The sequence below is a fragment of the Ovis aries genome, chromosome 4 (assembly GCF_016772045.2).
Source record: "Ovis aries strain OAR_USU_Benz2616 breed Rambouillet chromosome 4, ARS-UI_Ramb_v3.0, whole genome shotgun sequence".
Classification (NCBI taxonomy): Eukaryota; Metazoa; Chordata; class Mammalia; order Artiodactyla; family Bovidae; genus Ovis; species Ovis aries.
The window spans coordinates 38,031,415-38,057,923 of record NC_056057.1 but is presented as its reverse complement, the minus strand read 5'-3'; the positions used below and the strand labels follow the sequence as shown (position 1 = coordinate 38,057,923).

General features: G+C 36.8%; 1 protein-coding gene across 4 annotated transcripts in view; it reads right to left on the bottom strand.

Annotated features, from left to right (window-relative positions):
* Window positions 1–26,509, bottom strand: part of SEMA3A (semaphorin 3A) — a 548,751-nt gene that overhangs the window by 14,177 nt on the left and 508,065 nt on the right. For all 4 annotated transcript variants that reach the window (XM_060414987.1, XM_042248468.2, XM_060414985.1 and 1 more), the window contains 3 exons: window positions 23,604–23,645; window positions 18,321–18,478; window positions 15,370–15,437 (listed from right to left, as the gene is read on the bottom strand). In XM_060414987.1, coding sequence (XP_060270970.1) covers window positions 15,370–15,437; window positions 18,321–18,478; window positions 23,604–23,645 — 268 coding nt within the window. The remainder of the gene's footprint in view (window positions 1–15,369; window positions 15,438–18,320; window positions 18,479–23,603; window positions 23,646–26,509) is intronic.

Below are 26,509 nucleotides of genomic sequence, written 5' to 3'. Positions count from 1 at the left end.
TATTTTAGATGCCAGAACTCAAAATACTTTATTGAGAATCTATAATGAGCAAATTAAGAACTCCTTCCCAACATCAATCCTGCTCTCTCATCCCCATTAAAGAAGGTATTTCCTCTTTTATGCTTTCAAAAATCCTCTTTTTACATTCACTTTTAGAACACATGTAGTCTTAATTGCTACAATTATTTATCAGTCTAGTTATCTCCTTCCATTTTTTTTTGTTTTCCACAATTCTGCCACAAGGGTGTCATAAACCCTTAAATGATGTTTGCTAAAAGGCAAAACAAGGTAATGATTTACTCTGCATTTAAAAGCTGAAATCTCATGTAACTTTGACATCCTCAAGACACAGAGTTATCATAATTACATAAATCATTAAGAGTTCAATCAATTAAAATGGCATAGGCTGTATGCCCTCAATATGACAGAATAAATGATTGAACTGTAAACATTTCAACTCTTCTAGATTAGTTAAGTTTTATAATGTCACATGAGTTGGTTTGAGATGTGGTAGGAGAAGATGATGATTAGTCAAGTGTATTCGAAAATAAAAAATCCAAATATGGGATAATAACAGAGATTCCACAAATTATAGGCATAAATCCTCACATCTCTAGAGTCACCTCTATCTCTAAAGGATGTCCATGCCAATGAGTAATCTTTTCAGAAATAAAGCAATCTCATTTTAATCCATTAAAAAAAACTTTTCTCACTGAGCAACTGTTTTGAATACAAACTTTTGTCATGAATATTAGCAGTAGATAAGAAGGGTGTAGTTGTTAAATTGGCACAAAAATTCTTGTGGGTTGAACTTAATAGAGCAAAATATTGAGAGCAACAAACATTAAATTTATTTTAAATGCATCAGTGTGTTTGAATAGCACATATTACAATATGCTGCAGCTGTTAATGACAAGAAATAATGTTTTTAAGGAAGCAATCTTCAATTAATCATTTCCTCTTTTAGTTGGATAATTTATGGAAATGAAATGAGGCTAATAAACCAGAAAGAATGGGAGGAAAGAAAGAAGTTAAATAAATTGCTTCCTTTTGTAACAACAAAAAGTCATGATATCCATCATTTGTCCAGAAACATGATGTTGCTAAAGGCCTTATTTAGTATTTGATTCTGTTCCAATCTTGCAGAAACAGAAGGCATCACATTTCAGCTTTTCATTTATTTCACTTTCCATTTTAACCCCATAAGTGTCTCCCATGATTGAAATGTTAATAATATAAGAATCTTAGGAAATTTGATTTCATGTAGAAAAGACAGATATAGGTTAGGTAGTGAACTATATATGTATTCAACAATTTGCTCTCTGCTGTCATATTTTTAGGTTCTCCCTTTCAAGTTATTAAAAAGTTGAATTTCATAAATAAGGAGTATAAAAATAAAATAATTTGTCAGAGGGAAATTGGTTGCAAGCTATTTTAAATATTTAGCAAATTCAGTTAGTTGCCAAACTATGCAAAGAGAAATATAATTCTACTTGTATTTATCACATTATAATTTTAATATTTTACACTGTCATTTTTTCCACAATATTCTTCAATGTAAGGGCTTTCCTCGTAGCTCAGATGGTAAAGAATTCACCTGAAATGCAGGAGACCTGGGTTCGATCCCTGGGTTGGGAAGATCCCCTAGAGGAGGGCATGGCAACACACTTCAGTATTCTTGCCTGGAGAAAACCCACTGACAGAGGAGCCTGATGGCCTGCAGTCCGTGGGGTTGCAAAGAGTCAGGCACAAGTGAGCAACTAAACATATTCAATGTAAAGGTCAAGCAAAGCAGAAAAGGAAATGTTGTCCACCAATTCCTGGTGACACAGATATGCACTTCTTATGTAAAAACATTACTTAGATTTTCTTACTGGGTTCTAGATTATTTTCTCCAGAAAATACAACCAGTACTTTATCAACAGAAAACACTATTAATTTGATTCCAAGTGGATAATATTTTCTAAAATAGCAGGAGCAGAAAAGGCATTTCATGGATGAATCAGTAACTCTTAGAAAGCCATTAAATATTTAAAAATAAAAGACAAAAATGTATTCATCCTTAACATTTATGTATATTTTGGACCTGACGATACTAAGATGGCTAACAGCTGATTCAATAATCTCATATACTGCAGTGCTCTTAACATAAATTTATAGTATATATAAGCTATGTAACAAGGGTACTATTCATTTGTTTATAAAGATAATGCTTAGTATAATGTTTCTCCACTCATTTGTATGATGAGAAACTAGTTTCTTAGTAAATGTGTCTTGCATGTTAGTAGCATGCAAACATGCACCTAGAAGTGTGTGCATATGTATTAAATTTCATGCGCTTAATATATGTATTTCTTATGTACAAAAAAGATTCAATTAATGGAACCCTAGAGAAAATTTAAACTTATAATTTATCAAATTGCTAAAATAAATTTAAATGATAAATTGTTTATGCCCTAATTACTATCTGTCCCTGATGCTGGAAAATAATTATCTACCAGAATACAACACTTAAAACTACACAGTTCAAGGAGTTCTATAGTTGTCTTTGAATTCACAGATACCTGTGGATTTGTGTTTGAATGCTCGTGTAAGTGTATAGATAGGTAGATAGATAAACAGAGACATGACTAGGGTATTTTAGTTTTATGATTCATAGAAAATTATTGTATTAAAAGAGTTGCCAGTGTCTCATTTTTAAGATATTTATTACTTTAAAATATAAAAGTGAAATTGAAATGCTCTGAAGTTACCTATGAAACCATTTTAATAATGTGCTTAATAATCTTGTGACATCAGAGGATTCAATGCTTCTTAGTATAAGGAGGGCTGAAACTCAATTATTTTTTTTTTTATTTTTGAAACTCAATTATTTATAAAGCGTCACCAATATGAAGCTATCTACTGGAATATTTAGTCTATGTTGAATTTCTGGTATGTTTTATTTTTCATGATTATATAGCAAATTCTTTACCAAGAAAGCACATGTAATTTATATGCCATAAAATTATGATAGGAATTTATATATTTAGAAATCCAGAGACCTGAATTTTAAATGTTTAATTTACAGTTTTCAAAGAGATATAATAGAAGATGATGAAAAATCCATCTACTGAAGCAGAAACCTTCCACAAATAATAATGAGAGTACTACTTTGTATTTTATTTAATATTTTTTGCTTATAACTTTTGGAATTTAAAAAATACTGCATGTTTAACAACTTTTTGGTTACAATCTAAATGCAGAGTTCCAAAGAATAGCAAGGAGAGATAAGAAAGCCTTTTAAGTGAACAATGCAAAGAAATAGAGGAAAACCATAGAATGGAAAGACTAGAGCTCTCCTCTAGAAAATCAGAGACAACAAGGGAACATTTCATGCAAGGATGGGCATGGTAAAGGACAGAAGCAGTATGGACCTAACAGAAGCAGAAGACATTAAGAAGAGGTGGCAAGAACACAGAGAGCTGTACAAAAAATGTCTTAATGATCTGGATAACCACAATGATGTGATCACTCACCTAGAGCCAGACATCCTGGAAGGTTAAGTCAAGTGGGCCTTAGGAAGCAGTGCTATGAAAAAAGCTAGTGGAGGTGATGGAATTCCAGCTGAGCTATTTCAAATCTTAAAGGACAATACTGTTAAAGTGCTCCACTTAATAGGCCAGCAAATATGGAAAATTCAGCAGTGGCCACGGGACTGGAAAATATCCTTTTTCATTCCAGTGCCAAAGAAGGGCAATGGCAAAGAATGTCCAAACTGCAGCACAATTGCTCTCAGTTCACATGCTAGCAAGGTAATGCTAAAAATCCTTAAGGTGAGACTTGAACAGTTCGTGAACCAAGAATTTCCAAACGTACAGCTGGATTTGCAGAAGAACCAGAAATCAAACTGCTGACATCTGCTGGATCAGAGATAAAGCAAGGGAATCACAGCACAACATCTGCTTCTACCTCATTTACTGTGCTAGAGCCTTGGACTGTGGATCACAGCAAACTGGAAAATTCTTCAGGAGATGGGAATACCAGGCCACCATACCTGCCTCCTGAGAAACATGTTTTCAGTTCGAGAAGCAACAGTTAGAACCAGACATGGAACAACAGACTGGCTCAAAATTTGGAAAGGAGTATGACAAGGCTATATATACTGTCACCCTAATTAACTAACTAATATGCAGAATGCATCATGCGAAATGCCAGGCTGGATGAAGCACAAGCTGAATTCAATTTTGCTGGTAGAAATATCAGTAACCTCAGATATGCAGATGATACAACCCTAATGGGAGAAAGTGAAGAGGAACTACAGAGCCTCTTGATGAGGGTGAAAGAGGAGACTGAGAAAGCTGGCTTAAAATTCAAGATTCAAAAAACTAAGATCACGGCATACAAGTCCATCAGCTCATGGCAAATAGATGGGGAAACAATGTAAAGTGACTGACAGACTATTTCTTGGGCACCAGAATCACTGGCAGTGACTGCAGCCATGCATTAAAAGATGCTTGCTCCTTGGAAGAAAAGCTATGACAAACCTAGACAGTGTATTAAAAAGCAGAGATGTCACATTGCCAGAAAAGGTCTGTCTAGTCAAAGTTATGGTTTTTCCAGTAGCCATGTATGGGTGTGAGAGTTGGACCATAAAGAAGGCCAAGGAATTGATGCTTTTGAACTGTGGTGCTGGAGAAGCTCTTGAGAGTTCCTTGGACAGCAAAGAGATCAAACCAGTCAATCCTATGGGAAATCAACCCTGAATATTCATTGAAAGGACTGATGCTGAAGCTTCAAAACTTTGGCCACCCGATGTGAAATGCCAACTCATTGGAAAAGACTCTGATGCTGGGAAAGATTGAGCACAGGAGGACAAGGATGAGATGGTTGGGTAGCATCATTAACTCAATGGACTTGAGTCTGAGCAAACTCCAGGAGATGGTGAAGGAGAGGGAAGCCTGGCTTGCCGCAGTTCATTCGGTCATGACTGAGCGACTGAACAACAACAACAAATTTAAATTATAGGTGTAAACAGTCACTAGTAAAATAATACTCAACTTGGAGGCTTCAATAATATGTGAACCGTGAACTTCCAGATGTTCAGGCTGGATTTAGACAGGGAAGAAGAACCAGAGATCAAATTGCCAATACCCACTGGATCATTGAAAAACTGAGAAAGTTCCAGAAAAACATCTATTTCTGCTTTATTGACAATGCCAAAGCATTTGACTGTGTGGATCACAATAAACTGTGGAAAATACTTCAAGAGATGGGAATACCAGACCACCTGACTTGAGAAATCTGTATGCGGGTCAGGAAGCAACAGTTAGAACTGGACATGGAACAACAGACTGGCTCCAGATAGGAAAAGGAGTACGTCAAGGCTGTATATTGTCACCCTGCTTATTTAACTTATATGCAGAGGACATCATGAGAAACACTGGGCTGGAAGAAGCACAAGCTGGAATCAAGATTGCCGGGAGAAATATCAATAACCTCAGATATGCAGATGACACCACCCTTATGGCAGAAAGTGAAGAAGAACTGAAGAACCTCTTGATGAAAGTCAAAGAGGAGAGTGAAAAAGTTGGTTTAAAGCTCAACATTCAGAAAACGAAGATCATGGCATCTGGTCCCATCACTTCATGGAAATAGATGGGGAAACAGTGGAAACAGTGTCAGACTTTATTTGGGGGGGCTCCAAAATCACTGCAGATGGTGACTGCAGCCGTGAAATTAAAAGATGCTTACTCCTTGGAAGGAAAGTTATGACCAATCTAGACAGCATATTAAAAAGCAGAGACATTACTTTGCCAACAAAGGTCCATCTAGTCAAAGCTATGGTTTTTCTAGCATTCATGTATGGATGTGAGAGCTGGACCATAAAGCCGAGCACCAAAGACTTGATGCTTTTGAACTGTTGTGTTGGAGAAGACTCTTGAGAGTTCCTTGGACTGCAAACAGATCCAACCAGTCCATCCTAAAGGAGATCAGTCTTGAGCGTTCATTGGAAGGACTGATGTTGAAGCTGAAACTCCAATACTTTTGCCACCTGATGAGAAGAGTTGACTAATTTGAAAAGACCCTGATGCTGGGAAAGACTGAAGGTGGAAGGAGAAGAGGACAAGAGAGGATGAGATGGTTGGATGGCCTCACCGACTCAATGAACATGAGTTTGAGTAAACTCCAGGAGTTGGTGAAGGACAGGGAGGCCTGGCATGCTGCGGTTCATGGGGTCGCAAAGAGTTGGACGTGACTTAACTGAACTGAAACAATTGGGTGATCTGATGACATATTTAAAGACTTTAACAAGGAATATTGATAGCACAAAATATTTTAAACCTCTTCTTATTCAGGTTGTGTATGCAGGCCTTGCATACATATACTATGAATAGTTGGATTATTTGCCTAATGTAATATCAGAAGACAGCTGTGTTGATGGTTTTTTCCAGTGAAAAGTTTCAAAAAGGGTTTACAAAATTATAGAAGGTGACACTATAATAATTTTATTCTAGGATGCATACTTCTTTATATTTCAATGTGTATGACATCAGAATGTTTTACGATTGCTCTCTGAGTTGAAGTTGCTTTCTTTTGGAAAGAATTTGTTCTTAACTTCTGCCAGACACATGAGTCCCTACTAAGCTGATACCTCCCTGAAGTTTTGTCTGAAGTTTTAGTCCACCTTGTTGCTGTGAATTCAAAAAGTAAACCTTCAGGAGGATCAACTTTGTGGTTCAAGGAGTAAAACAGGGAAGTTTCATTGCTATGGAATTAATTTATCCTTTGTGCCCACACTGAAAAGTTCTGGTTTGATGCTGGGACCCTATATTATTGTTCATTTGGGGCAATTTTTCTAAGCAATACATAACAAAATGGTGCCTTCTATATTCTGTGACATCTTAGACTTGATACAATTTAATAATTTATCAAAGTTAGGGATTTATTTTTTTTAAGGACTGATATCAGCTCATTTATCAAATCTTAAGGCTTCTTTTGGGGCCAAATGTTCAGATTCATAGCTGGATTTTCTATATGTTTAAAAGAAGCTAAAGCATAGACCAGATTAGCAGTGCTACAAAATACTAAATTTACAGCTTTAAAGACCATAAAGATGACACTGCCAAAGATATTTTACGAAATTTTAGAACCATTTTGAATCCAACCAAGACGTAAATTGATATGAAGTAGCTGTAGAAATAATGAAGAAGATTGGACTCAAAGAACATTCTACTGTGGGTTATTGGAATGGAAATGCATGTATGTAGAACAGTCAAGAGAACTAATTCAATGATGGCATTACATAGAAGTTAGAACAAAACTATTTTGAAGATTCAAAAATTTAAGATGATGTTAATTTTTAAAATTGTTACTGCTGGTATAACTTTTTACTTTCTGGACATGTAGATCAGCTTGTTTAACAAAGAAGGAAGAATGAGAGGTACCTTAAAAGTAAATTGACTCAACCACTCATGTTCTTGAATGCAAAATCAAACTCCAATTTTGAGCACAATAGTTATTTTAGGGAAGGGAACATATTGGAGGTTTCTCGTTAGCATTGTGTATGAGGTGTGAGTGGGAAGACAAGAAGATCTGCCAGCACAGCTATATTTAGGGTTTTGTACTGAAATTTCCCTAGGCAAAAGGCCACCGCTGATGCGGGAGAGTGTGCTGGACCAAAGGGAAGTGGAGCTGGATTATTCTGTCATCCAGGCCAGCTCATCATTAGTGCTTCTTTACAAGAGAGGGAACAGAGCACTGAGTGAGTGCGAAAGGTTTCATCAAGAGTGAAATTTCTTCCACCTTAATTCTGAGCTGTTTTATATAGTCTCTCTATGAAAATCTCCAGGATATGTAAAATATAGAGTGTTACAGAATATGTTTACCATTACAGCTGGAACTAATCGTCCTGAAGTGAATAATTTGGCTTCAGGTCATTTAGCAGTTTTCTTGAAAAGATATATCATATCTTTATATGTTTCCACATGACTACATATATTTTACTCAATGTGAGATGTGACATTAGCAAGACAACATACATGATTTAACAGGGCTGAGCTCTGGATTTCTGCCCATTTTACTTTCAAAGACTGACATCACCTATTCTAAGATAACTCACTGATTCCTAATGGTAAGACCCAATCTGACCATATGGGAATGTCTGACTTAAGTTTCCAAACATTTGAAATTCACTGTAATCTATGGTGTATATTTTTTATGTTTGGTCAGTTAGTAAGACAAGCAGACAAGGAATAAAGAGGCCTTCAAAAAAGGAATGTTTTTACTGCTGTAGAGCTTAAACTATTTTGCCATTTCCTCCCATATATCACAAGCATCTACTTGGGGTTGTTTTTATACAAACACACACACACACACCCCAGGTAACACTGAAACTCAGCAATTATTTTTCTCTCCCTATAGTATGCATTCATACTGAAGAATCAGGAGAAAAAATTATTCACATTCATTCTAACTTTCTATAACTAAGCAATTTCATATTCCCAAAGTTTACAGGCTGCCACTCTAATTTCATGAAAACGTAACCTTAAAATCTGAAGCACTTTCCGAAGTCCATACACTCAACAGTCAACAATATTTATTTATCCATTGCCTCACTTAAATAAATATGACTTTGGTCAGCTTTTCCTTGTATATATGTACATTCATAATTCCAGAATACATATCATTTTGAAAAAACACTTAACTGAGTTTATGAAGGGACTGAATTGCTAAACAAATGAATATATTGGTAAGATATATGTGTGTGTGTGTGTGTGTGTGTGTATATATATATATAAAATTCTTTAACAATCTTCAAACATAGCATGGTATCCTATGTAAAGTGGTTTGTAATTATAATTTATTAGTTAATTGTTTGGTTTACAATATTTCTTAAGAAAGATTCTACTTCTGAATACAACGCTGTTACTAACAATGTATTACAAATCATTTTCAACAATAAATAACAAATGCTGTTTAGATCAAATCTCTACTGATTAACAGAAATAATACTATTCTATAGCTTGAAATGTTTAGATCATTCATTCAACAAATATTTGTTCAATGAATATCTACAACAGTCACAATATTGCATCTGTTATAACTAGAGATAAAAAACTGAGCAAAATAGCAAGTTTATATTGTCATGGAGACTAAATTTCATAGGAAATGAGCTCTAGTTATATCACCTTGTTTCATTTACTTCTAGTTAGTATCATTAGTCTTTCCATATTTAAGAAAAGTGAAAAAGTGAAAGCGTTAGTCCCTTAGTCATTCAGTAGTGTCCAACTCTTTGCAACCCCCTGGGACTGTGAAACACAAGGCTCCTTTGTCCATTGAATTCTTCAGGCAAGAATACTGGAGTGGGTTGCCATTCCCGTTCTCCACGGGATCTTCCCAACCCAGGGATCGAACCTGGGTCTCCTACATTGCTGGTAGGTTCTTTACTGTGTGAATAACGAGGGAAGCCCATATCTAAGCAAATAAACTCTTTAATATAAGGAATTAATATTTCATAATACTGAATTGCAGAAAAGCTGATTATCATGATTCAGTATTTCTATGTGACATAGATAAATGGAAGATGAGGGAATATTTTGTTGTCCAACTGAAATATGCCATCTGAAAAATTTAATGAGGGTGTGCCAACAATGTGCTAAACCATATAAAGGCAAAAACTTGTTAGGTAGGATGAGCAACAAGGGGAGGTCTGGCTGAAAACTGACCTCTAAACTCCATCCCAGACACACCCAGGAGAGCTCACAGCCTACAAGATAATTACAGAGACTTTTCAGCTCCTGCACAGGTGCCTTAGGCACAGAGTGGATACAAAATAATCAAAGGAGCTTAAGTAACCTTAGAGAAGGCAGTTTGGAGCCCATAATGGGCTTATGAATATTTTACATCTAATTATAACAGACTGAATTATGTGAAGACATATGGGAAGTCATAAACAACACAGCCTGCTGTGTTGTAACTTGGAATTGTCAATTGGCCTTGAGCATATGCCCTCTGCATTCCCTTTCATTGACTGGTGGTGAGTATAAGCCCTACTTTGCACTGGGCATAACCAAAAGGAGCAGACTGGGAGTACAAAAGGGGGAAGCCAAGAGGAATGGAAAGGAAGGAGGAAGAGAACTCCTTTTGGGGTAAGCCTGCTCACACGTCTTAGGAGTGTCTGTCTAATCAAGTATCTGTCTGCTTGAACTGACTGAGCTCTAACTTGTCAGTTGTTTTTAACCCTTTAGTCCAATGCTCAAAATTTTTGTTGTGATGAAACACAACAAAGAACTGAGAAGAGATGAACTGAGGAAGAGAAATAAACCAACCTGACATTCTGAAAAATTTAATGAGAGTGTGCATCAACAATGTACTAAATCTGTATAAACACAAAAATTCTTCCTCTTATCTAGTGGCATTTTTTTCTTCATAATGAGAACAGTAACAGATAGGAAAGCAAATAAACAGAGAAGAAAATTTTATAAGCAAAATGGATTCAAAATATAGGTTCAATATGAGTCAACCTATCTCCTAGTATTGGCATCTCCAAACGACCTTGTAGGCATTCACAAACCACACAGCAATGTATGTAGGATACACAACAAGGACCTTCAGAAAGGCAACCAGGTTTTTGAATGTTGTACAACATGTTTTCTTTCTTAACAATTACGACCCATGAAAGGACCCAGAGACCCCCACAGAGACTGTGACAGAACTGTGTCTGAGCGTCTCTTGTGGAGGAAGGGTCAGCAGTGGCCTGCTGCAGGGGCAGGGCCTCTGGGTGCAGCAGACCTGGGTATGGCATAAGCCCTTCTGGAGGAGGTCACCACTAACCCCACCATAGAGCTGCCAGAACTTACACAGGACTGCGAATTAGACTCTTAGAGGGCACAACAGAACCCTGTGTGCACCAGGACCCAGGAAAAAGGAGCAGCGACCCCACAAGAGACTGACCCAGACTTGCCCACGAGTGTCCAGAAGCCTCCAGTGGAAGCATGGGTTGGCGGTGGCCTGCTGCAGGGCTGGGGGCACTGAGTGTGGCAGTGCATGCATGGGACCTTTTGAAGGAGGTTGCCATTATCTTCATTACCTCCACAGTAGTTTGGCCCCAGGTAAATAACAGGGAGGGAACACAGCTCCACCCATCAACAGAAAATTGGATTAAAGATTTACTGTAAGCCTCTTATCCTTTTCCATCAGAGGGCAGACAGACTGAAAACCACAATCACAGAAAACTAACCAATCTGATCACATGGACCACAGCCTTGTCTAAGTCAGTGAAACTAAGAGCCATGCCATGTAGGGCCACCCAAGACAGACGGGTCGTGGTGGAGAGTTCTGACAAACAGGTCCCCTGGAGAAGGGAATGCAAATCACTTCAGTATTCTTGCCTTGAGAACCCCATGAAAAGGCAAAAAGATAGAGGACACCGAAAGATGAACTCCCCAGGTTGGTAGGTACCCAATATGCTACTGGAGATCCTTGAAGAAATAACTCCAGAAAGAATGAAGAGATGGAGTCATATCAAAAACAACACCCAGTTGTGGATGTGACTGGTGATAGAAGCAAAGTCCGATTCTGTAAAGAGCAATATTGCATAGGAACCTGGAATGTTAGGTCCATGAATCAAGGCAAACTGGAAGTGGTCAAACAAGAGATGGCAAGATTGAATGGCAACATTTTAGGAATCAGAGAACTAAAATGGACTGGAATGGATGAATTTAACTGAGATGACCATTATATCTACTACTGTGGGTAAGAATCCCTAAGAAGAAATGGAGTAGCCATCATAGTCAACAAGAGTCCAAAATGCAGTACTTGGATGCAGTCTCAAAAACAACAGAAAGATATCTGTTTGTTTCCAAGGCAAACCATTCAATATCACAATCATTCCAAGTCTATGCCTCGACGAGTAATACTGAAGCTGAGGTTGAAAGGTTTCATGAAGACCTACAAGAATTTCTAGAACTAACACCTAAAAAAGATGTGCATTTCATTATAGGGGACTGGAATGCAAAAGCAGGAAGTCAAGAAACATCTGGAGTAACAGGCAAATTTGGCCTTGGAGTAAAGAATGAAGCAGGGGAAAGGCTAACAGAGTCATAGAAAACACTCTCTTCCAACAACACAACAGAAGACTCTACACATGGACATCACCAAATGGTCAATATCGAAATCAGATTAATTATATTCCCTGTAGGCAAAGATGGAGAAGCTCTATACATTCAGCAAAAACAAGACTGGGAGCTGACTGTGGCTCAGATCATTAACTCCTTATTGCCAAATTCAGACTTAAATTGAAGAAAGTAAGGACAACCACTAGACCATTCAGGTATGACCTAAATCAAATCCCTTATGATTATACAGTGGAAGTGCGAAATAGATTCAAAGGATTAGATCTGATAGAGTGCCTAAAGAACTATGGACGGAGGTTCATGACATTGTACAGGAGACAGGGATCAAGACCATTCCCAGGAAAAAGAAATGGAAAAAGCAAAATGGCTGTCTGAGGAGGTCTTACAAATAGCTGTGAAAAGAAGAGTAGCAAAAAAGCAAAGGAGAAAAGGAAAGATATACCCATTTGAATGCTGAGTTCCAAAGAATAGCAGGGAAAGATAAAAAAGCCTTCCTCGGTGATCAGTGCAAAGAAATAGAGGAAAACAACAGAATGGAAAAGACTAGAGATCTCTTCAAGAAAATTAGAGATAGCAAGGGAACATTTCATGCAAGGTGAAGTGAAGTCGCTCAGTTGTGTCCGACTCTTTGCGACCCCGTGAACTGTAGCCCAGCAGGCTCCTTCGTCCATGGGATTCTCCAGGCAAGAATAAAGATGGGCTCAATAAAGGACAGAACTGGTAGGGACCTAACAGAAGCAGAAGATATTAAGAAGAGGTGATATAAATACACAGAAGACTATACAAAAAAGATCTTCACAACCCAGATAATCATGATGGTCTGATCACTCATCTAGAGCCAGACATCCTGGAATGTGAAGTCAAGTGGGCCTTAGAAAGCAACACTACTTAGGAAACTAGTGGAAGTGATGCAATTCCAGTTGAACTACTTCAAATCCTAAAAGATGATGCTGTGAAAGTGCTGTACTCAACATGCCTTCAAAGTTAAAAAAACTCAGCAGTGGCCACAGGACTGGAAAAGGAAAGTTTTCATTCCAATCCCAAAGAAAGGCAATACCAAAAATGCTCAAACTACCACATGAGTGTACTCATCTCACATGCTAGCAAACAATGCTCAAAATTCTCCAAGCCAGGCTCCAAAAGTACGTGAACCATGAAATTCCAGATGTTCAAGCTGGATTTAGAAAAGACAGAGGAACCAGAGATCAAATTGCCAATATCTGCAGGATCAATGAAAAAGTGAGGGAGTTCCAGAAAAACAGCTATTTCTGCTTTATTTACTATGCCAAAGCCTTTGACTGTATGGATCACAATAAACTGTGGAAAATTCTTAAAGAGATGGGAATACTAGACCACCTGACCTACCTCTTGAGAAATCTGTATACAGGTCAGGAGGGAACAGTAAGAATAGGACATGGAAAAATAGACTGGTTCCAAAAATGTCAAGGCTGGTTATTGTCACCGTGCTTATTTAACTTATATGCAGAGTATATGTAACAGTGTACACAAGAAATGCTGAGCTGGTTGAAGCAGAAGCTGGAATCAAGATTGCTGGAAAAAATATCAATAACCTCAGATATGCAGATGACACCACTCTAACGGCAGAAAGCAAAAAAGAACCAAAGAACCTCTTGATCAAAATGAAAGAGGAGTGTGAAAAAGTTGGCTTAAAACTCAACATGCAGAAAACTAAGATTATGGCATCTGGTCCCATCACTTCATGGCAAATAGATGGGGGAATCAGTGGAAACAGTGATTTTTCGGGCTCCAAAATCACTGCAGATGGTGACTGCAGCCATGAAATTAAAAGACGCTTCCTCCTTGGAAAAAAAGTTATGACTAACCTAGACAGCATATTAAAAAGCAGAGGCATAACTCTGCCAACTAGGTCTGTCTAGTCAAGGCTATGGTTTTTCCAGTAGTCATATACTGATGTGAGAGTTGGACTATAAAGAAAGCTGAGGGCTGAAGAATTGATGGTTTTGAACTTGGTGCTGGAGAAGAAAGGAGATCCAAGCAGTCCATCCTAAAGGAAATCAGTCCTGAATATTCACTGGAAGGACTGATATTGAAGCTGAAACTGCAATACTTTTGCCACTCTATATGAAGAACTGATTCATTTGAAAAGACCCTGTTGCTGGGAAAGATTGAAGGCGGAAGGAGAATGGAACGACAGAGGATGAGATGGTTGGATGGCATCATCGACTCAATGGACATGAGTTTGAGTAAACTCTGGGAGTTAGTGACGGACAGGGAGGCCTGGCGTGCTGCAGTCCATGGGATCACAATGAGTCGGACATGACTGAGCGACTAAACTGAACTGAACTGAATTACCCATGAATATTCTTTACACAGAATTAGCAGATCAAGTTCAAGTAATTGATAAAAACAGTAAGCCTTCTTTTAAGATTAATGCAAAAGGCACCAAAAAAGTCAATAGGATAATTATGGATAATAGGATATTAATAGGATAATTAGTTAAGTTAGTAGGATAATTATGTCAAATTACACATAATATGTTTACAGTTGATATTTTAGCCATTTTTAATTGAGCTGTTCATAAGCAGTGATGTCATTGCTGAGTTTTCCCAGCAGAGGGAAGCATAGCCTAATTAATTTTGTTTTCTGTAAAGGGCTGAAGTGGGATGAATGGGATATACTACAATTTTACTTCATTTTAAATAAAGACTGGTTGATATTTCATCATTAAATAAGCAACTTGACATCTTTTATAAAGCACAAAATGAACTTGATCTAAAATCCCCCGATTCAGGGGAATATCCTACTGGTACATCAGTGTGAAGACATCCAAACTAACTTTTACTTGAGTAGGATACTCAGTCATAATGTACTGGGTCTATACTATCAGCATATAAATGAAAAATTTGCATGGCTGAGTTTAAGACTACACTTTCTCCTTGGATATATTTAAATGAATATATTTGCTGCCTACTACTCAGGTTGCAACTATATATTAAAGCATATACTTAAACCTGACTTCTTTTGGTTAACATTTGAAAATTGAGCATGAAGTCTCATAAGGGTCTAATATCTTGAACTTATCATACCTACATTAATAAAACATAATTCAGTGCTTTGTGTTCACTATAATTTTCTTCCACAAGATGTTCTTTCTCTTCAGTTGCACTTCTCTGAGTATTCTGGCAGGGGGGTATAACTTGTAAGCACATGTATTGCTGCTTTTGGTTTTACCCTAGTGCTAGCAGGTTGAAAGATTAAAAATGTAACTTACCATGGTGTTGTAAGTCTGAACAGTGGGTCAATGGATCTCCATTTCTTATATCTTGTCGTCTCGTGCGTCTAAAACAATTATATTTAAAAGGCATTACTGTATCTCTGTTCTTTCTTGGGGATTTGTTGTAAGAATCAAGAAGAATCAAAATCAAAGATCCCAGGAGTTTATTAGAAGAGATGAATCTATATATGACTAAAAGAGTTTTTAAAGCAGTTCATTATACCTCTAAGAGAAGTCTCCAAGATGATCAAACGGAAAATAGTATCTAAATGCACTAAATAAATAACAATGCATTAAAAGTCTTTTAAGGTATTGATAACAAGAAATTCATGGGTTCTTTTGCTACTGAATGTCAATCAATAAGAACCTAACATCTAAAAAATTCAAAATTCCTAATACCTTAATTCTGAGGAAAAAATACAAAATATAGAATAGCAACCCATTTATTCAATGAATAGAATTAAACACTTTTTCCCCTAATTACTAATGAAGGAGTAAGATTGAAAATTAAAAATCATATGAATTTTTGTCTTAATATTTATACAAAATTCCTTAAATTAATTTTTGTTAAACTATAGTATTAAGACAAAGAATTATATTGTAATTTAGTCTGTAATTTTTCTTTTTGGTTGCTATATCAACCTTTTGTAATAAAACATTTCTTTTATGATTACATAGTTATGACTGCAAACCAATTTACTTCTGAAGTGAATAAAAGGACAAAACAACAACAGATATTAAAGAGCAAGTCTCCTTTTATAGAGGAAGGTGAGAGAGAAGACGAACTTACCTCTAAAAGAAAAGCAAATTTGCTATAAAACTGAAATTAAATTCTCCTGCATTCTACTGTTCAGATACTGTTTGTTATAGTTCATTCTGGGCACCTTCTCTCTACAATTTGCTAAAGGTTAACTGGGAATAAGGAGGTTGTCTCCAACCATTATGGTGCAAACAAGGTGTGTAGTTCAAGTAAAAGGCTAAAAATGGAGACTGCTTATGTGTAACTGGGGAAAAGACTGGGGACACTTGCCCAGCTGTACATTGCATCTGTTTTAATGGGTATTGTCTTGCTGCAAAGTTAGTTACCAGCACTGAAAAAAGTTCTCACAAACGCCACTGAGAACTGAAACATGGAATTTGTTACTGTATTCATAAATTTAGAAGTCCCAAGTATTTATAAATTTCTATTTGTAGTATTGGTGACACTATCAAACAGATGGTGCACATTTCAAAATTGAGCCAACAAAAGAACTTGTGAAACACGAACCACAAAGCATTTGGGACGGAAGTTTTTTTTACTGCCATTTAAGCTTTTGAAAAATGCCATCACAAAGAATATATAAATTGTAAGGCCTCTAAACATCCTTTTCAAAGACACATGAAATTGGATTAGGTAAAATCTTCAAGGTACAACAAAAACATGTTAATTGCAATTCCTTCAATCTTGGATACTAAGTATGCAGTAAACATTCCAAATATATACTAATATCCATGTTTTAACTTATTACAGATTTAGTTATAATGTTATTTTTATATTATTTTTCATTACGAAAAGCTTAAAATTCAAATGAATTATTACTAAATTAGGCAATGTTATACATTTCACATGGAATGAAATTAATACACATTTTTAGTTCAAACTGGGCTTCCCTGGTGGCTCAGAGGTTAAAGCGTCTGCCTGGAATGTGGGAGACCTGGGTCCGACCCCTGGGTTGGGAAGATCCCCTGGAGAAGGAAAGGCAACCCACTCCAGTACTCTTGCCTGGAGAATCTCAATGGAGGGAGAAGCCTGGTAGGCTACAGTCCATGGGGTCGCAAAGAGTTGGACATGACTGAACGACTTCACTTTCACTTTTCACTTGCATGCTTTAGAGAAGGAAATGGCAACCTACTCCAGTATTCCTGCCTGGAGAATCCCAGGGACAAGGGAGCCTGATGGGCTGCCGCCTATGGGGTTGCACAGAGTCGGACACGACTGAAGCAACTTAGCAGCAGTAGAGCTAAATGATTTAAGAAGCATAAATCCTTTATCATAATTAATTTTACTGCTGTAACAAGATCATATTGCTATTTATTAGTATATTCAGGGTTTCTTTGATCAGTAACACATTATCTCCACACTAAGTTTTTGTTTTAAATTAAAACTTCCAATGAAGTGGATAGATACATGTGAGTAATACAAATAGGTTGTTTCAATTCTGAATACTGGAGGCTTAAGAAAATTGAGTATTTAGTAAATGGAATAGGTTGATACATTTATATTTAATATCATTATTAACAAGGTAACTGTGTTTTAACCTATATGGACTGAATATATGAAAGTTTTAAGTTGTAGATAATGTAATACTACAGTCAATGTTATCTAATGTGTAATCAAAATGTTTAGTTTAGATATGTGAGTTATTTCTTTTCCCTAATATTTTCTAAAACATTTAAAATGATCCAAATGTTGTAGAACACATCTCACTAGCAATGAAAAATGTCATGTTCACAGCTTCTTGTAAAACATTAGCTACAATAAAAAACAAAGCAAAGTTTACTGCCCCTGTAATGTATCAGTGTAATAATACTAATTTCTATTAAATGTTTCAACAGGTTTTGTGCATACCATTAATCTTTAGGTTTATATTAGTAAGCATTGTATGTTACTTTTTTCTATCATTGCTTGTTTCTTAAATACTGGTGAACAGGTAGCCTTGAGTGAGTAGTAAAGAATACATTGAAATGATTATTTTGCCAAATTAAGATGGTGTTTTTGTTTTCTAAAACAAAAGTAAACCAAGTTTGTGTAGAAGTTTAGGATATATCTAAGAGTTCCCTGAATTGTAACACCTTGCTTTATACACAGAAATAAAGAGATGATGTACTTATATGAAGAAGCTGTTCCAAAAATGAAATCAGATAAGATAAATGTCAAACAGTGTATTTCTTTCTAATAGTCCTCCTACCTCTTTGCAGTAGGAAAATAGCGAGAGCATGAGGAGCCATCCCAGGCACAGTAAGGGTCTCGGGCAAGGCAGCACTCTGCACAGGCTTTCCCGTAAATATCACATCTGTGTAAAGGGAGTTGTGTGACCCCCGTGGTAGAGCCAATATATAGTTGTTGCTGTGGAAAGAGTTTACTGTTATGACAAAAATTACCTTGTTTTTAAAATATCTTTTTCCTTAAAAAAAAAAAAAAAGAAAATGTTATACTTTGGCAAGCATACATTCATCTTTGTGGGTTTAAAATATTTCATTTCTGGTAATTTTTTCAAAGGCCTGACAGAAAATGCAACCATCTAAAATACAGCAAGGTCGAAATCCATATATTTGACTGAAACAGGTATATTTTATAAGGGAAGATGAAGGAAGACAGTAGTAGTTACATGTCAATTAAATCTCATGAAAATTAAAAAAAAAATTTAAATGACATTACTGAGCAATGAAAAGTTCAAACCTTCAGTTTGCTCTTAGCTTGCTTCTTAAAATTCTGCTGTTTATAATTTGATTAACCAGATTACCTACCCTGCCATGTATTCTGATTGGTTTTGAGGCAGGGATCTTTTGCTTTTGACTCTTGGGGACTTTCAGTTTAGGTTTGCCCTCCCATAAGAAGGGAAGGGGTAAAGTTTGGTGCTTACATTGGTAAGAAGCTTTGCTCAATTGTAATCATCTTGCCTTTGCACTGCCTCCAGAAGACTACTTTAAACACAAGTACTCAATTTACTTCCCACTCAAAGGTCATCGTATAGGGGAATCAAGTACACACTAGTCGGTGCCATGGACTTGAACAAAAAGCTCAAACGTCAAAAAGGCGGGATACTGGGCATCAACATATCTGGATTCTAGGTCTTGCCTGACATTAACTCTCTGTTGATCTTGGGCTATTCACATAATTTTCCTAAGACTTAACTTCCTTATTCATAAGATAAGCATGGTTCACTAGAGATTCAAAGAATGCATCCAAATAAAACATCTATGCTGGCGTTATTCTCAATGAATTTGAAGTTATCAAAGGAGCCAGAATTGGAGGGAAAAAAGCTTTCTAGCAGCGATCAGTTTAGGTTTTCGATACAAGTTAAAAAATACCTTTAACAAAGTTGCCCAATGTAGCATATCAGTTGTAACTTTATGTAAACACAAAATTAAATACAAATAAAACTGTTTTGTGATTGTTCTATATTTTACTGTCAATATATAGTAAACTATATACTATACTAGCACCCTTTTCTTGTACTAGATGATTGAATAATTATAATAAATATTAAATAAATGTGAAAATTTTTATGTACTTAAACATGATAGTACATATAAAAAAGACCTCAAAAGTGTATTTTAATTTCTCCACTATAGAAAAGAATAGTTACAGAAAAGCCCATCTTGGAACCATGGCGTGCTCTTTTAGTATTATAAGCTGCCTATCAGTAAGCAATGAATATAATTAAAATCGCATTTCTAGTTGGCTTTCAAAGATGGACTACATATAGCAGATATGGTTGAATGAAGATAAAGTATCTATCAGAACCTAAGAAATTATTGACGGTAAGGAGCATTTTATAGAAAATAATTATATGCTTAAAGCTAACCAACATACTTATATGCTAACACAAAACAGGGAAAAGAAAGGGGGAAGAAATAATACAATAAAAACTAAACTATTATGGAGGTAGTAATCCTGATAAATATTACTTATTCCATTTCAGTAAAATGAAGAATATTTATTTTAAATAATATTCCAGTATAGTATATGGAATATGGTATACATTACAGATGTTCAATTTCTCAGTATATTCACCTTGTATTTTTATGTTGAAAGATGCTACAAACCACAGCAAATTAAGAAATGATAGTTAAAGTCTCTGGGAGTAAGATGAAATATTATTAAGCCTTTTTGTTGAAAAGCAAAGAAAGAAAATGAATCTGATTTGCACCCCTCTTATAGCATCTACAGAACCTGCATGTGATAATATTTCTCAAATTATTATTAACTGTTAACAGAGAACTTAACTAATGCAAAGAACTTTTCCCCCTCCTATTATTTCTCTCTTCCAAAAGCATCTTTAAAAAATGAACTTAGATTGTATAGGGAGGAGGGAGAGGGTGAAATGTATGGAGAGAGTAACATGGAAACTTACAATATCATATGTAAAATAGACAGCCACTGGGAACCTGCTATATGCCTCAGGGAACTCAAACAGGGGCCCTGTGACAATCTAGAAGGGTGGGATGGGGAGGGAGATGGTAGGGAGGTTCAGGAGGGAGTGGGCATGGTGTACCTATGGCTAATTCTTGTTGATGTTTGACAGAAAACCAAAAAATTCTGTAAAGCAATTATCCTTCAGTTAAAAAAAATTAAGTGGCAGAAAAAAGAAGGCAAGAAATCTCAGTGTGATAAAAAAATGAAACAAGCATAATATTTAAACAATAAATTAGTCACTAGGAGTCGGACATGACTGAGCAACCTCACTTTCACTTTTCACTTTCTTGCATTGGAGAAGGAAATGGCAATCCATTCCAGTGTTCTTGCTTGGAGAATCCCAGGGACAGGCGGTGGGGGTGGGGCGGTGGTAGTGGGGGTTGCTGGTGAGCTGCCATCTATGGGGTCGCACAGAGTCGGACACGGACACGACTGAAGCGACTTAGCAGCAGCAGCAGCAGTATCTAGAAGCCTGTCTGACACTGGTGAATGTAAGATATGCCAAACCATATACTGTGGACATAACTATTTAAAAAGTGATTGAACAAGTTGGTCATACAAAAGAAAAAGACTTCTATGTTTGACCAATAACTTTTAAGAAACATGAAAGAACTTTATACTTATAGATTTCTATGAATATGGCATTGAGTAATAAAGGAGTTCTTATACAAATAATACATTCTACATCTGTTAGATCCCTTTGGCTGAAAATCAGAGAAATAATACCTGAGAAAAATATGAAATGAAAAATATGGCAACTGAAATCATTGTAATGATAACCTAAAGTGTGATAAAATGGCAAAATTTTAATACAATCAATGTAGTTTTCATTTTATAATTATTCTGCTGTACTATTAATGACTTGCAAATAAATTATGCCATCTAAATGAAATGTAGGGGAGGCTTGCAGGCACCATTGAGCATAATCCAGTAACCAGCAAATAACCTGATGTGCTTTTTCTGCCCAATTTAACATCACCACAGGCTTTCTCACTATCCTTCCTAATAAGTTGCAGGTCATAAGCAGGTTATGAGTCCATTTATCCAGAAAATTAGTTGCAACATGTTTGTCCCTCTTGATACTATTGCCTCACTTTTAAAATTTCCACAAGCATAAATGAAATTGACTCACGTCTGAAGGAAGTCAAACTCCAGTAATGGAAAATGAAGGCTAGAGTTACTGTCTTCTAACCTAGTATTTTAGGTTGACAAATTGTTTTTGTTTTTTGGTAAAATGTGCTGCATTTAATGGGCCATTCTTAAGGTAGGTCAGAAAGAGATAGTTTACAAAACTGAATGCAATTTAATTAAGACTGACAAAGTCCAGCAGAGAATAAATAGATAGTTTTAAAAATCATTACAGGAAAGAATATCCCAGTCTAGCTACCATCCTGGAACTCCCCGGATTTCCTTGCCAACATTTGACAGTTTTTAGATTACAAGAACAGGTGAACACATACTTATGAAGTATAAGATGACAGTATCAGGTCAATAATATCTGCACTCTGGATTTCTCTAAATATCTTGGAGATTATCAATGTATTTTAATACAAATGTGTTGAAAAGGTATCTACTAAGTTTTACTAGCACGGTATTTTAGCATCTTGTATGACAAAAAATGGCATGGTTAGAGATAAAACATGCAAGCAAGATCTGCCATCAGAAATAAGATCTGCCAAATCAATCTCATATTAAACAATTTTGTGTGTAAGTTTTCACTTCAGAGAGTGAGAAGCTCCCAACTACTTTTTGACTATTTCTCCTAGGTTATTTAATAATTAATCTCAAATCAGGATCCAAGTCATTTTTTTAAAGTTAACTTTGATATACTTATAGAAAGGCTAGGTAACACTTTTGCAGAAAAGATAACTCATTTGAAGTTAAAATCATATTTGCTTTGCCATTATCATTGAGCATTTAGAATCCATTTACATTTCGTAAGAGTCCTGCCAAAGCATTCATTCAACAGGAATGAGAAGACTATTAACATGCTGTCCTCAAGCTTTGAATTCGAAGAGTTTAATAATTTATCATTTGCAGGGACTGTTTTGCTGTTTCCCTTTTTATTTAGCCAAACTAAATGTTTTCTCTAGCACATGATACTACTGAAAACGTAAAATTAACTAAGTCAAAATTCTCCAAAAATATACTGCCCAGTGCATGATTTTATTAGCCTGTATAATACAGTTTGTTTACACATGTAAATTAAATTATACATTTATTTGTATTCCAAAACATTCACCCATGTTATTTCAGAGGATATACAGATGAAAATATGAGTTATTACTGAGGAAATTATGTTACAATGGCCAAGAAGGAAATACTATAAATGAAAATCTACAACAAATACTGATCTAAGAGGGTTTCCCTGGTGGCTCAGCGCTAAAGACTCCATCTGCAATGCAGGAGCCTCAGGAGATCTAGGTTCAATCCCTGGGTTGGGAATATTCCCTGGAGAAGGAAATGACAACCCACCCTAGTATTCTTGCCTGGAAAACCCATGGACAGAGGAGTCTGGTGGGCTCTAGTACCTAGGGTCGCAAAGAGTTGGAGAGGACTGAAGTGACATTGCATGCGTGTGATCCAATAAATATATTTATAGGACATATATGTGTGCAAGGGTGCTAACCTGCTTCAGTCGTGCCCCACTCTCTGCGACCGGATGGACCACAGCCTGCCAATCTACTCGGTCTGTGAATTCTCCAGGCAAGAATACTGGAGTGGGTTGCCACGCCCTCCTCCAGGGGATCTTCCCGACCTAAGGATCCACCCTGCCTCTCTTACAGGCTCCTGCATCGGTAGGCGGTTTCTTTACCACTAGCACCACCTGGGAAGCCCAGGAGACATATATGAGACTGGTCAAAAGCATGAGGGCAATGAAATTATCTTTAGTTTTCATTCTGCTATTTATAGTAAGACTATTTTTTTTCCACTTGCGTTTTGAACAACTGTTAATAAACCTATAAAATTTGATGGATCATAAATATATTTATCTATTTGAAACAAAGTTAACAAAACATAGATTAGCAGTTGTAATGTATAATGTTATTACCTGCTTAGTGGAAAGCTCCATTGCCGAAATAGTAGTTGGTTCCTAAAGAAGAAAAAAAGAAAATGTGAGATGTTCAGTCAATTAGAAAAGTTACAGAATGCCAACATAAACTTTCAGAAAGATAACTTCAGTGCCTACAAGAAGCAATATAATTGGGAAAAAGAAATGTGAAAGAAATTGCATAGATAAGTGTGCGGCACTTGCGTGTGTGGAGCAGACAATAAGTGCATCTTCCAATTAAAGACCATCAAGAACATACCTGTGGATCAAATTGGGTGGACTGCTCACTATGATAAAGGAGACTGTGGGGAGACTCAGTAAGAGAGAGATGGAAAGGACTTAATACATTTTGGACTTGTGTTTAGGTGATTTGAGGGAGTTCCAGGAAGCAGGGTTTCGCTTTATATTGGATGCTGTCACAAAGCAAAGGTAATTCTATGATTAGGTATCTTCATAAGTTTTATTTAGAAGGAGGAAAATACAGAATGAAACTAGAGCAGTTATTGGGAAAGTAGCAATCACTAGGGCAGATAGGGAGACTGTTCATTTTTATGGTTTGGACAATGTTGATGTTCTTTTCTGTGTTCAGACATGATTACAGAATGGACTTGTTACTGTTTTGGTTTATCACAGTCTGAGAATAGCCCCGTCTGATCTTGCTCTGTGAAAATTTGTATGTTCAACTGGAGAACACTGTGGCTGAGGTGAGAATGTCAGACCGGTTCCTAATAGCACCAAGGATGAGCTGAGGGTATAGAGCTGTTGTCCAGCTGTCAAGAACTGTAAGAGCTTGGTTGAGATGATATTACTTCATAATTATTAAAATGACTATTTAAGGTGCAAAGGTCTACATTCAGGTCTCTGCAGAAGAACATAATCTCTTTAATTTCTATCAACAGACTAATGTAGAGAAGTCATGATTAGAGAAGAAATAATCACCAGCACACTTATTAAAGTATTCTGTTAAAGCCTATTATAAGCATATGTAGGCTGCATAAACAAACGCTGTTCTCTGATGAACTCAGACCACCAAAATACTATTTACCTAAACATATTTGAGTATGTTCTCTTAGATTCACTTTCACTAAACTCCAATCCATCCTGTTTCATCAGTGACAAACACAACACTAACAAGAGATAGCTTCGGGGGGCGGGCGGAGAAGGTGGGTATAGAAAGGTAATGAGAAGGAGGCTTAGATGGGATGAACAAAATCCTAAAAGTTCTCTCTCTGTTAAGAGCCTGAAGTCATGCCCTGAAGAAAGTGTAAAGAGTTGGACTCAGGGGTCAAACTGTATGAATTCAAATGGTAGTAACACAAATCTTATCAGAAGGTTGATATTAGGTGTGGTATAGAAACTATTTCTAATTTAACTTTCTCATCTGAAAAATGAATACAACGGTAACTTCTGCATAGGATTGCTATAATGATCAAAGTAATTGATAAATGTAAAATACTTTACAAACGTGTATCACATAGTGTTTATTCAGATCTCTCCCATCTCTCCCATGCACACGCATATACCCAACACACACACACACACATTCCCATACCCTTCCTTTGCTTCACGTTTTCTCTTCAGTGCTTATCACTATCTAGAAATACATAAATATGACATTTTTTGTATGTATATGATTTATAGTGATATTCATCTTGTGTCTTACACGTTTCTTCCTATACCTCAAAGTTCTTGTCTGAAGGTAGAGAGGAGGACTGAGAAGGAGGAGGAAAAGTCAATAAAAAGGCAGGTCATGTAAGTTAACACTGAGAGAAAATCTGAGGATGGTAGACAATGACTCTCAAAGCTATCCACTGAGGTTAGTACCAAGAAAAGTTACTCATTGCATGCCCACAGGGCTGTTAAATCCCCCAGACCCCTAGCTGGGACTCTTGCTTGCCCTTTTGCCTGTCAGAGAAGTATGGAGGAAAAAAGTGAAAGACACACAGTGGGAATTAGAGGTTAGGCTGATAGGATGTGAGGACAACGGAAGAGGCATGTCATGTTTTCTTAACTGTCTATCTTCCTTGCCCCAAGCCTTCCCCAATCACCTACCACCCAACACTAATTTAGCACAGGGATTTTTGGCTGTTTAGTTCACTGCCATATACCTGGGATTGCTTATCCTACAGTTGTCCCTTGAACAAAAGGGGTTTGAACTTTGCAGGTCCACAAAGACATGGATTTTTTTCAATAGTTAACACTGCAGTATTACACCGTCAACAGTTAGATGAATCCATGCATGCAAAACCAGAGATATGGAGGGCCAACTGCAAAATTAAACCCAGATATTCCCCTGCACCGGAGAAGGCAATGGCACCCCACTCCAGTACTCTTGCCTGGAAAATCCCATGGACAACGGGGCCAGGTGGGCTGCAGTCTATGCGGTCACTAGGAGTCAGACACGACTGAGCGATTTCACTTTGACTTTCCACTTTCATGCGTTGGAGAAGGAAATGGCAACCCACTCCAGTGTTCTTGCCTGGAGAATCCCAGGGACGGGGGAGCCTGGTGGGCTGCCATCTATGGGGTCGCACAGAGTCAGACATGACTGAAGCGACTTAGCAGCAGCAGCAGCATTCCCCTGCACAGAAGGTTGGTGCCTCTAACCCCCAAAGTTGTTCACAGGTCAACTATATTTACAAGTTTTTGATAATTATTTATTAAAAATGGAATGAGCAAATGAATTCCCTACAAATTTCCCCCTTTCATATCTTATTCACTCTCTCCATTATACTCTGTTCCTTCCACTGAATTTGTATGAGACACAGGGAGCCATCTTTTAAAAAAGTTTTTCCCCAACCCTTCAAGCTTATCTGTATTTTATTTGAAAATAATGTGATTATTCTATACTCTCCATCTTTACTTGCTCATGTTTCATTCGGAGCCATTCATCCCTCAGCCCACTG